General features: G+C 36.4%; 1 protein-coding gene across 1 annotated transcript; it reads left to right on the forward strand.

Moving 5' to 3' along the window:
- The first annotated feature begins 9,095 nt into the window (after positions 1-9,095).
- LOC127106217 (tropinone reductase homolog At2g29260, chloroplastic) lies at positions 9,096-11,607 on the forward strand. Its single transcript, XM_051043514.1, has 5 exons — positions 9,096-9,427; positions 9,528-9,735; positions 10,473-10,689; positions 10,776-10,882; positions 11,048-11,607. Exons 1-5 carry the CDS (start codon positions 9,186-9,188, stop codon positions 11,234-11,236), a joined length of 963 nt encoding a protein of 320 aa, XP_050899471.1. The 5' UTR covers positions 9,096-9,185; the 3' UTR covers positions 11,237-11,607.
- Positions 11,608-13,468: the final 1,861 nt, after the last annotated feature.

A 13,468-nucleotide genomic window follows, 5' to 3' on the forward strand; every position in this document is an offset into this window, starting at 1 on the left:
CGTGGCCAAGTACTGCAAACCGAAGAATGTAAGAAGTAGTTCAGCTGCTGAGGTTACCGGGGCTTCTGATGGTCCTGGTACTTTTACTCTAGGATCCGATCCTTTCCAGCAGGCTGTCTGCAACTACAACTGGGATTGGAGGGCGGCAACTCAGCGTGCCATGCTCAATATGCACGATTCTATGCAGCTGTTACAGTTGCAGATGCGCGACCCCTTCGGTGAGCATTCTATGATGACACGTGAGCAGTTTCTGCAGCACGCTAGCTGGCCTGTGGACAGGCCTGTGTTTGGAGAGGGGGCGGGTGCTGGTGCAGCTGGTGCTGGTGCTTCTTCTGGTGTTGCTGAAGATGATGATGATGATGATGATGAGGCTACCGGTTCTGAAGCCGGTAGTGATGAGGGTTATGAGTCCTTGGAGGGCTAAGTTTATTTTATTTTTCATATTATGTTTTATTTCTATTGTATTTTCAGATTTGTGTATTTTGATTTTGGTTATGTACTTTTTGGGTGTTTTGTCCCCCATGCACAATTTTAAATTTTGAAGTAATGTTATTATTTATGTTTTAAATTTCTTTTGTTTTAATAAATTTCTGGTTGGTTGAGTGTCAAACCTTCTAGATTGGTTGCTCCTCAAAGAAGTATCCAATGAAGGTGCATCCGAGCTTGGATGGCAATGATAAAAATAAACAAGTGAATAATGCTAAGGTACATGGTTACCTCCGGCTAGAATTTTAGAATGCATTAAGAACTTTACTCTTTTTTGTAATTGAATATTGTCTTTTTGCAACATAATTGAATGAATGTTTCATCTAGGACTTAAAACCACAAATTGTGAGGAAACCTCCATTGTACACTTAAATGCTGGATTCTAATAAGCTTTGTTGATTCATTTGATTCATGCTTTGTCTTTTATTATTGTGAATATGTGGAAGCAATTAGAAATGATCAAGGCACTTGTTTTCTATCGAGCACAACCAGTTCCAAATACAACTTACCTGTGAGCAGAGAGAGTATTCGTCAACCCCTTTGAGCTTAAACAGTTGAATCTCAGCTTGAAATAAAGCGAGATTTCAAAAATCTTTTTTCTTGAAACCCGAAATTTTTTGATAATTGTTCTTTTGCCGTAAAAAGTCAAGAGCATTCACTTAGGGTGAGTAAGAAATAAGTTGGGGAGAACGAAAATGAGAATCGGTAAGTGCCACAACTCTTGAAAAATCAAGCAAGCATAAGAAAAAAATATATATAAAATATAGAAAAGAGAAACATTTGTTTTGTAAATATGATGTGAAAAAAAAATATAGAGAAAATGAAAATGAATGCTTGCTTGGAAGAAAAATAGTGAAAAACAAAAATTGAGTTGTGAAATAAGAGTTGTGAAGGTTTCAAATGAGAAACAAATGGAACGAAGTTGAGATGTGTGAATAATGTACAGTGAATGTCTCTTTTGCATCGGCAATTTCGTTTTCAATGGCCTTAGAAATGACCCTTGTTTGTTAACCTAACCAAGCTTCAACCGAAAAGTCCTTAGTGATCTTCGTGCCTCCACATTACCATTTATAATTGTTAGACATTGTATGAATTGAATTGATTTCTTCATTGTTTGTTGGAGAGTGAGATTATTCCCGCGGTTGCAAACGCGTAATTTCTTCTATCCTTATTCGAAGAGGAGAGATAGGGTGATTCATTCAAGATAATATTGTTATGGATAGATACATATTTCGCATTGCTACTAAGTTTTAGTTCTTGTGTATTATTTTATTCTAACCGTTGGAAATTTGTATCTGCTGATTCGCTTGTGTTTGAGCCGTTTTATCCGATTTCGGAGAAACCTTTTTCTTAATGCAAATCCTCTTGTCCTTCAAGAGGCATACTTTGCTTGAGGACAAGCAAGAATCTAGTTGGGGAGAGTTGTTAGATACCCAAAAGTGCTTATTTGAGCTATCAAATATGGGCATCTTTCACTCCATTTCCTTGCTAAAGTGTTCGAAACCACCTTTGTTTTAGATGAATTGCAATACAAAGATAAACGATCTTGGTACCTTTGATTTGTGTGTTATTGTGCAGGAATTAGGCATGAAATAATAGAAAATGAAGCCACAAGAAAGTTGGCAAAGGGACCAAAAAAAGGATGCATTCATCAGCTTGCTCGCTAGGTGAGGGCTGTGGCGAAGAGCTCGCTAGGTGAGCACCCAGCGAGAACCCAGCAAAGAGCTCCAGTATTTTACAGTAGCAAACATCAACAAACTCGCTAGGCGAGCAGCCAGCGAAGGGTGTAGCAAACACGTCCAGACTTGGTCAAAAGCGCAGCCAGCACTCACTCGCTAGGCGAGCCATTAGCGAGCTCCCAGCGAGCATATCCAGTAGCAAAACCTCCTAATCTCGCTGGAGCGAAGGGTGAAGCGTGGGCTTCGCCTAGCGAAGGTTTTGTTCGCCTAGCGAACATGCCTTTCTGGCAAAGGATATTTCTCTGGGCGCAGGTGCCTCAGGTGCCTATTTTGGGGCTCGCTAGGCGAGCCATTCTGCTCGCCTAGCGAGCATGACAGCTCAGTAGCAGCACTATAAGTAGCAATGGCTACTTTTTGGAGCCATACTTTGACACCTCCATACTTTTGTACTTTTTAGATATTTTTCCAGCATTGCTCTAGAGATACTTCGTGACCTAGAAATCATTTCTCTTCATCTCTTAACAATCTTTCACAAAAAGAAGGTGGATTCCCATCCAATCTCGATTATTCGACTCGGATGTTGATCAACCTTCTTCCGAAACTTGTTGACCAAGCTACCATGAAAATGAGTAGCTAAGTTCTTCATTTTGTCAAGGTTATATGTAGATGGTCATAAGCTTTGTGTGTATATGAGATGATCTTCATTTGTAAACTCTTTAATGATGAATATATGGTGAAAACTTTGTTTTATTGAAAACTCTTTGTGTTGGTTTATGATCGAGAGATGTTTACCAACTCTTTACCTAGGTTTTCATCCAATCTTGTTTGTTAGCTAGAGATAGTAATGAATGATTTTGTTCACCATAAGGTTGAACCAAAAAGTTGTCATTTTGATAGATTGTGTTAGAGATAAACAATGGATCAAAATGGGAAAACTCACAATGTGTGTTAGAGATAAACACATTGGGAGGACTTTGTGAAATAGTTTATCATCTAAAGGAGTTTATAAGTTTTGTTGATCGAACATATACATGCAAAGTGATCGTCGAACCCTAACTTTGGCAATATTTCTCAAATATTAAAACCAAATCTTTTACCGCAATTTCTTACACTTTTATTCAAGATACCGTGACTAAAACCAAAAACCCCCTTGTTACTACGAGTTAAGAATTGAAACAACTATCGAACGGCAGCGATATCTCACAATCCCTGTGGAGACGATAACAAAAACCCGACACTAAAAACACAATCAACAATAGTCCGTTTAATGTATCAAGTGTGACTTAATCATGAGATCACATTAAACATAAGGACACTATTCTTAAAGTATCCATAGTCGAGCTTTATTGTGAAGTGGGATAACATTAAAGCATTAAGACTATTATGTATATAGACTGATGATCACATCTCATGGATCATGGATAAGGAGTTATCAAGTCTTAAACATAGGTATGAATATTAAGAGTAATATTTATATTGGATTGACCTGCTATGAGAATACTATATAGAATGTTATGCAAAGTGTCATAAGTTATTCTCATGGTGATAATGGTGAATACCACCCTTCGACCTGAAACCATTATGGACCCTTGATGTAGAGTCAAGTGCCTTATTGCTGGTCAAACATTATTCGTAACTAGATGACCATAAAGATAGTTGATGGGTACTCCACGAAGCATGCTAAGGGACATGAGTGACCTAGATGGAATTTGTCCATCCTGCGTAACAGGATAAATGTCTATAGGCCCAATATTGAACTGGACAAGGATGACACGGTCTATGCCTTGTGTTTAATATAGACATAAGGGAAAAAGGGTAATTGTACACATAAGTATTATCACAAAAGGATTTGTCAGATCACATGACATTTTCGTGTCTTGGGTAGCAGTGATGTATTGCTAGATACCGCACAATGTTTATTATGTTAAATACGTGATTTAATATAATTGTCAATGCCGCGAAAACCTACAGGGTCACACACAAAAGGACGGATTGATGAGAGATAGAGTAACTAAGGAATACCGTAATGTACGGTGCACTTAAGTGAATTGTAGAACATCGTAAGGTACGGTGTACTTAAGTAGAATACGAAATATGGTAAGGTACCACGCGCTTAAGTGATATTGGCATATTATAAGATATGGGCCGCATACACTTGAGTGGGATTTTTAGCTTGCAGCCCACACAAGTGGTTCTATAAATAGAACTCTTGTGTAGAAGCATTTGTGCAGTTGCAATTTCGTTTTTCTCTCTCTCTCTCTCTCTCACTCAAAGCCTTCATTCGTAGCAGCTAGCACTGAGATTGAAGGAATCCGTTCGTGTGGACTGAGTAGAGGCGTTGTCATCGTTCAACGTTCGTCATCGCTCCGTAGATCTGCATCAAAGATTACAATCGCCACAAGAGGTAATGATTCTATCACTTATCATGCCCATTCGTAAGGATCACTAAAGGAGAAATTTTAAATTCCGCTGCATTTTGAATCGCTCTTCTCCTTCAAAAGTTGCTACTCAGATTGTCGTCTCAGAAGCTTCTGCCTCTCAGCTTATCCTTGTTGCACTTCTGAAGACAATCGAGGAAGCCAAGGTTGACAATGCAAGGGTCAATGAGCATCCGGACAAGCAAGATCTCATGTTTCAGTTGATTCTTTCAAGGATTCCTCCGCCTCCTCATCATCCTCAGAACCCTTAGTTTTCTTTTTAGTTTCTTAAAAACTTCTTTTGCTTCTTATTAGTTATACCTTGCACTGCCTTTTAGAAAAATTTCAATGAAAAATGTTTGTTTCTCTTTATTTATTTTTTGTCTTATGTATTTTTGATTGATGACAAAGGGGAAGAAAACATAGCATTCTAAAGGGGAAGAATTAGTGTTTATTTTGATATCTAATTTCCTTAATTAAAAACTCAAACATTTCTTAATGTTTTCTGCTAACAACTACTTCAAAAAAAGATTTTTACGTGTTTTGCAGGGTTATTTCTCAAGAATCATAATGGTTTAGAATATGTTCTTTCTGAAAATCATGGATTTGGAATCTAGATAAGAGAGATTTTCTTCTATAGTAATCAGACTTGAAAAATCAAGGTTCTAATAAGAAAACCTGCTCTTTTAAAGAAGATAACCAGCTCTAAAGTTTCTTCTAAAAGAACTCAACAAAGCTTCTGAAGTGAAGCCTATTAGAATGATGATGGTTATCAACCAGTGCTCTAAACAACATCAATTAACTTCTAAAGATAAACCAGATTCTAACAGAATATTCACTCTGGTATTTTAAAAAGGTTAATATGGAAAGTGTTCTTTCATTCTGATTTTATCTTTATAGGATTATATATCTCAGGGGGAGTTGTGTGCTTCTGTAAGATGTATTCTTCTGTGATTACCTTATACAAAACTGTTAATCAAACTACATGTTTTGTCATCATCAAAAAAGGGGAGATTGTTAGAACAAGATTTGGTTATGCATCTATACCTTGAGTTTTGATGATAACAATATTATATTTGTATGAGAATAATTTTGGTACCCTAATGGTTTTTTACTGTGTAGCTTTAACAACCAGTTCTGATTCTAAATATATGATGTGCAACGTCATCAGTTTCTGAACTATGTGTTCTAAATCCACTTATGCTCCAGCTATTAGAAGTTCTGAAAGACGTCAATATTGATGCTGCAATGTTCTTTCCACTTTTGAGCTGTTTCACTCATCAGAAACTTCTGAGGAGACACCATGTTGCTGCTGCAATGTTCTCTCAGTTCATGCTTCTGGACGTGACTATGATCACCAAACTTCTGAAGTTGTGTTATGTAGTTGAAGATTCTGAAGATCTTAATCCAGACGATTGAAGTTGTCAAGGTTCTGACTGAGGATTCTGAAGACTCTGAAGATTTTGAAGATACTGAAGATCTCAAGCCAGACTACTGACATTATCAAGGTTATGACCAAAGATTCTGAAGTTTCTGAATCCAACTCTTTGTTTGTTCATTTCATGTTTCATCAACTTTCATCAGAAGCCAATTAATTTGAAGATAAGATTAAAATGGGAATGTGATAAAATAGTACATGGTACAAAATGAACAACCTTTCCACTACCTGATTTCGTGGGCAAGGACAATACTATACATTACACCTGTCACCGATTTTATAGGCGAAAGGATAGTACACTGTATCATTCCTTTCTCATAAACAGTGGACATCCTCTCAAATAAGCTTTCCCCATTTTCCCCTACAATAGTCCTATGCTTATGTTATATAAGTATGACTTTGATACTTGAAGAAAAACACCGGTTACATAAATGTTTTTGCAAGTTATTTTCTTTGTGAAAAGCTATCATTCTTTTATATACAGTTTTTCTTTAAGTGTTTGTTATTCATTTGTGTAAAATCTACTTGTGTAGAAGCATCTTGTAACACATAAAATATTATTCAAACTATCTGTTTGACTCCTTAAGGAGGTTATCCTTGAGAAGACAAAAAAGGTTGTTCTTTATGAGTCCTTAAGGAGACTAAGGTTTAGTTGGATCCTTGAGAAGACAAAGAAGGTTATTCTTTGTGTTTTTGTAATTTGTTGATTATAATGGATTAAGTTCTCGTGTATAAGGCAAAATCACCTTGGCGGGTGGACTGGATTAACTTTGAGTTTCAAGCGAACCAGGATAAAAATACTTGTGTTTTTATCTCTTTTATTATTAACTTGTTAGTGGTGTTCTTGTTTTGGAAAAAACTTTTTCTTGTAAAACCCAATTCAAACCCCCCATGTCTTGTATTTTTTACGGTATAGCTGTTGTTAATGGTGTTCTTGATTACATAATCGTTGTTGACGGTATGATCATCGTGTTAGCAATAGAGGCGGTTGGTTCAGTCGAACTTGCAGTGATTGTGCCTGCCCCATTTCTATTGGCTGGTTGTTCTCCATTATTGTTGTTTCTGGGAGTAACCATTTTCCTAATGCATTTTCTCACTGGGTTTCTTGTTTCTTTTTTCGTTATCCTACCACTCCTCAATCTCATGCACACTTACAATATGAGAAATTTCTTAAATAAAGAACTTAAAAAAAAATCCAAAAACGAAAAGGATAAATTCACACAAAAGGGGTCCCACCAGGTGTGCCAATTTGTTTACCGTGAAATTTAGTAAACAAAAACAAGTTTCAATTTACATATGAGATTAAACTCTAAAAGTTCACAAAATATATTGTGTAGAATCATGAGCTTTTAAACAATTTTGACATCAATGTCGAAATGTAAAGTTTGAGAATAATAACTGGAATTTAAACTAAAATCGAAATGCAAAGAACTTAAAATAAAGTGACTAAAAGTAATTCAATTGCATAAAAGGATTTGAACATAAAGACTGTAAAAAATGGAACACATACGTACATTCTTAACTCTTTTCTCAGTCACACATATACTTCGAGTTGTATAGAATTTATGTACAATTGCAGAATCTTAAAACTCAAAGTAAATGCTACTTAAATACTAATCCTAAATTAACCTTTTATAACGGTCGACTAAGCAGAGTATTCCACGTCCTCGCTTCCATACAACTTGTGTCTTCGATAAACTTCCACGTGTCCTTCAATAACTATTTGATCTTATCCATTTACACTTCATTCGACTACATAGAATATGTCTTGGAAATTCTGAATTTCACTAAGTCCCCAAAACTCCTTGGTCTTTATCTGACTACAATTTCGACCACAATTAGAACTCCTTGTCGACAAATCGAATTCGTCGGAATCTTCATGGCCATCACTAATCATTTCGACTTGTTTAACAAAAACCATCATCACATGATATTTATCATATTCCTGTAATTTAATGCTGATGTCAAAAATCTGAGATAACACCATGATACTTCGTGCCTCCTCAGGTATCAAATGATTAAGATAATCATCAAACATAGCACACATATCTCTACGTGTCATAGTGGAAGAAGCAGACATAGAAGGGTCTTTGGGAATATATTGCATATAGCCGAACTGCCGCATGACGCCTTCAAGAAGATGAGGATACATCAGACGTGAACCAAAATCCAACCATCTAAAGTAGAAGGAAATATCCTCTAAGGGTCGCGTCTCACGGTGAACGACGTCAGAATGGAAGTGTATGTCATATGTTACCAAGTGGTCAAGATACACCCGGTATGGCTCAGTCGCCTGATTCCCTCTGAGCGGTAGCAAGAGCCTTCAATGGTTTACTATTTTCCCTCTGACCGATGCATGTTGTGCAATCCTGCCATGTCTCAGTCGGTATTTCCTATAAGCCATAATGCTTGTAAGTAAACCACAATATCGTTACACTTATACATATGAAACACAGTGAGTGAGTTCAAGCATAAATTAAAAATAAAAAGCATTGAAAAACTCTGGAGATGCATCTCCGGTTTTAGGGAATCAAAATGTTAGAAAATTTTGGAGATATATCTCCGGAATTTTCTTCAACTCACATCAACGTCAATGACAAAAATGCAGTCCCCCAAAATAGAAAAAATAGTGCATTGATCAATAAAACTATCTATCAAACACGTTTTTTATTTACATAACATGTATAAACTACTTATTTCATTACTTAATCATCAATTTTTATAATTTTATACAGAATCTCAAAAAAGTTTAGAAAAAAGAAAAAATTTACAAGCTTTGAAGTTGGTTGAATGATTTTGAGAGAATGTGAACTCTTTCATGGATTTGATGTTGATGGAAGAAATTTTAAAGTTGATCGAATGATTTTAAGAGAATGTAAGGTTAGAGAATTTGAAAATCGTAAGAATATTCTTTTTAAAGGTGAGAAAGAAGGAAGGATTCTAATGCGTTTTTGAACAAACAACGTCCGAAAATACATATTGCTTAATTTTCAAGTAAATGCATTTCCGTAATTATTTTTTACATAGCTTTAAGACCTTATTTAAAACATTATTATATTTTCACAACATTAACTATTTCCCTTAAAAAAATCTTTAAAAACCTCAATCAAATCTTGATTGAAATCAAGTTCCACTTGATACTAATGCAAAATCACATTGAACAAAATGCATCAGCCATGTATCTGTGCAGCAGCCCCAAATCCAACTGCTACTCTTCCACTACACTCAAACATCAATGTTTCCTTTTCACCTACAAACACCTCTTTCAACCTTCCAAAACCATCACAATCCAAACGCATGACAAAGATTAGGAACCAACCCATGTTAAATTCGCACGCCCAACCACACCATAGGTGGTCTCTAAACGGCATGACAGCTCTTGTCACCGGTGGAACTCGCGGAATTGGGTACAAAGTTTTCAACTTTAATCCGCGTCCTTTCTTCTATCTTTGACCCTTTTCTCTTTTCTATTAACTCGTGATTTTGTATTGTGTAATGTATGAAAAGGCATGCCATTGTCGAGGAATTGACGGGTTTTGGTGCCAAAGTTCATACCTGTGCCAGAAATGAAAATGATCTCAATAAGTGTCTCAAGGATTGGAATCATTTGGGTTTTGATGTTACTGGCTCAATTTGTGATGTGTCTGTTCCACAACAGAGGGAGATGCTCATGGAGGATGTTTCCTCTGTCTTCCATGGGAAACTCAACATCCTAGTAAGCTCTTTTTTTTTCACTCTCTTATGCTCATAATCAGAATTCTGATGTGATTTTTGTTTAGTTTTTTGTTTCCGGCTATCAATGGTCAAGACATGCATTTTTAGAGTACATTGTAATTTTGGTCTCTAAATGTACGAGAGAGTGTCACTATAGTCTTCTGAATGTATTGTAATGGTTTTCTCACATCGACATTGGACAATATATGGTTTGAAACATGTGCTAACAAGGGGGGCAATCCTCATCCTACAAGCCGGTTTGTAGGACTGAATTATGACCAATCACATTTTTTAATTTGGTATCAAGAGTCAGGTTTTAAGATCCGGCAGACCACCTGTTATCAGGTTTCCGCTGTTGGGCCACCTGCCGTTAATTTTTATGGGCAATCTTCACCCTACAAGCCGGTTTTGAAGGGCTGAATTAGGCTCAACCACATTTCTTAACTTGGTATCAAGAGCTAGGTTTTAAGATCCGGTAGACCACCTGCTATCAGATTTCCGCTATCGGGCCACCCATATTAATTTCTCAGAGCAATCCCCATCCTACAAGCCGATTTTGTTGAGTTACGCCAAATCACATTAACAGTAATAACCAAAAGCATCCATGTATAGTCAATATAGTTTTGCCATGTGGAATGATGGAAAATGGGGGTTGTTTAGAGCGTTGAAGCTGCATTGCTATTCATTTTGGATAGTGAGTGTGCAAGTGCATGTAAATCTTATTAATTTGTTATGTAGATAAACAATGTAGGGACAAACATTCGGAAACCAATGACAGACTTCACAGCTGCGGAGTTTTCAAGTCTCATTGATACCAATTTAGGATCCACCTTTCATATCTGCCAACTTGCATATCCACTTCTAAAAGCGTCGGGAGTGGGTAGTGTTGTTTTTATCTCTTCAGTTTCTGGTTTTGTCTCACTGAAGTCAATGTCTGTTCAAGGAGCAACAAAAGGTAATAAACATATACTACAATATTCAGTAAGGTGATGCTGATGAGTTAATCAAATTGTTAAGATTGTTTGCTTTTATGATTTGTAGGGGCAATTAATCAACTTACAAAAAGTCTAGCTTGTGAGTGGGCAAAAGACAACATAAGGAGTAATGCAGTTGCACCTTGGTACATCAGAACTTCGATGGTAGAGCAAGTAATTTTCTTCTTCTTCTTCTATATCATGTGATCATTAGAAGAATTAGCAACATGTTCCGTGATACTTATCAGTGATATGACATAGTAGTTTCGCCACTTCTTTTAAAAATTTGTTTGGTGCATGAAAAAATATGTCATTAGGCATTTTTCCCTCTTGTTTTAGGTTCTGAGCAACAAAGACTATTTGGAAGAGGTGTACTCTCGAACTCCGCTCGAACGCCTAGGAGATCCGGCCGAAGTGTCTTCTGTTGTTGCCTTTCTTTGCTTACCAGCATCGTCATACATCACTGGCCAGATTATATGTGTTGATGGAGGAATGTCTATCAATGGTTTCTCCCCGACGCAGATCTAAGAACTGCACCACAAACATAACCCACCATTTCAAGGGACTGGTGGGTGTGGTTCAAATCTTCATAGACAGTTGTAAAATGACTAATAATACTAATTATAATGAATACTAATTTCTCATTTTCCAATTTTTCCAAAAAGAAGCTTTGAGCCTTGAGAAGTCTTGCATAGGTCCTTTCAAAAATTTGGCATCCTTTCAAAGTCCATCTATGATGATATAGCAATTTCTTATTCTATGAAATCACAACCTAGAGCTTATGCTATAAATGGGAGGTTTCCAATATTTGTCTTATTCATAGCTATGAGTGTAACTTCTAAGTTTATTGGACTCAACTTTCATATGTTCTTAATTTGCTTATATTCTACATAATATTTGTTTTAAAAGTTGTGCATTAAATTTCTAAAAGTTGAAAAATTATATTTTCAATGCAAAATTTCTTGTTTTAAATTTTTTAATATGCTCTAAGAATGAAAATGTTCTTTTTGAGGAACTTAAGCATTGATTTGCCGTCAAACGTTTGGAGATGCAATTGCTTTCATTCACTTTGAAACACAATCAATTGCCACCAATATACATTCATTGCTTTCATTCACTTTGAAACACAATCAATTGCCACCAATATACATTCATTTGAGAATGACAAGGGAAATGGACCAACAAAATCGATACCCAATCAATAAAAAAATTCAATTTCAAGAATGTTTTGCAAAGGCATCTCGCTTTCTATAGTCTTTTGATAGATGTCACAACTTTAAGTGTCTTCATGAGTGTCTTTGAACAGAGAAGGTCAATAAAACTCAGACGATAGAATTTCAGTCGTGGTTCTCTCTCCATTGTAATGACCACCATATGCTTCTGGCCTTCTCTTTGGGAACATATGTTCTCAAGAGGTTATCTGCTCCTATTTTGAACAAATATGGATCATCCCAAATATATTGATTTGCATTTCAGAGAAACTTTTTTTTTCTGTTGTCAGTTGAAATCATCAGGTATCAAAGCAATTGCTTTATAATCAGTTTATGTCAGCAAACCACTGTCTTTCTTGTACCATGAATAAATGATCTGCTAATAAGTTTTATGTTTTCTTTTTGTCTCTAATTTATAGATCAAACTCATGTAGCAAGAGCATACATCTGATAAGTCTAGGCTTGGAATCAAACTTGGTGATCAAGTACTTTATAACTTTATGGCTAGTGTATACAATGATTATTGAACAAATAAGGTAAGATCTAAATTTTCTAATGCATACACTATTTATACTGGATTGACCCGCTATGAGAACACTATATAGAATGTTATGCAAACTGTCATAAGTTATTCTCATGGTGATATTGGTGTATACCACCCTTCGACCTGAAACCACTATGGATCCTAGATGTAGAGTCGAATGCCTTATTGTTGATCAAACATTGTCCGTAACTGGATGACCATAAAGACAGTTGATGGGTACTCCACGAAGCCTGCTGAGGGACATGAGTGACCTAGATGGAATTTGCCCATCCTGCGTAACAGGATAAATGTCTAAGGACCCAATATTGAACTGGACAAGGATGACACGATCTATGCCTTGTGTTCAATATATACATAAGGGCAAAATGGTAATTATACACATAAGTATCATCACAAAAGGATTTGTCAGATCACATGACATTTTCGTCTCTTGGGTAGCAGTGATGTGTTGCTAGATACCGCTCATTGTTTATTATGTTAAATACGTGATTTAATATAATTGTTAATGTCGCGAAAACCTACAGGGTCACACACAAAAGGACGAATTGATGAGAGATAGAGTAAATAAGGAACACCGTAAGGTACGGTGAACTTAAGTGAATTGTAGAACATCGTAAGGTACGGTGTACTTAAGTAGAATACGAAATATGGTAAGGTACCACGCGCTTAAGTTATTTTCGCATATCATAAGATATGGGCCACATACACTTAAGTGGGCTTTTTAGCTTGCAGCCCACACAAGTGGTTCTATAAATAGAACCCTTGTGCAGAAACATTTGTTCAATTGAAATTTCATTTCTCTCTTTCTCTCACACTCAAAGCCTTCATTCGTAGCAATTAGCACTGAGATTGAAGGAATCCGTTCGTGTGGACTGAGTAGAGGCGTTGTCACCATTCAACGTTCGTGATCACTCCTTAGATCTGCATCAAAGGTTTCAATCGCCACAAGAGGTAACGATTCTATCACTGATCATGCTCATTCGTAAGGATCACTAAAGGAGAAAA

Source organism: Lathyrus oleraceus, chromosome 7, assembly GCF_024323335.1.
Source record: "Lathyrus oleraceus cultivar Zhongwan6 chromosome 7, CAAS_Psat_ZW6_1.0, whole genome shotgun sequence".
NCBI classification, from domain to species: domain Eukaryota; kingdom Viridiplantae; phylum Streptophyta; class Magnoliopsida; order Fabales; family Fabaceae; genus Lathyrus; species Lathyrus oleraceus.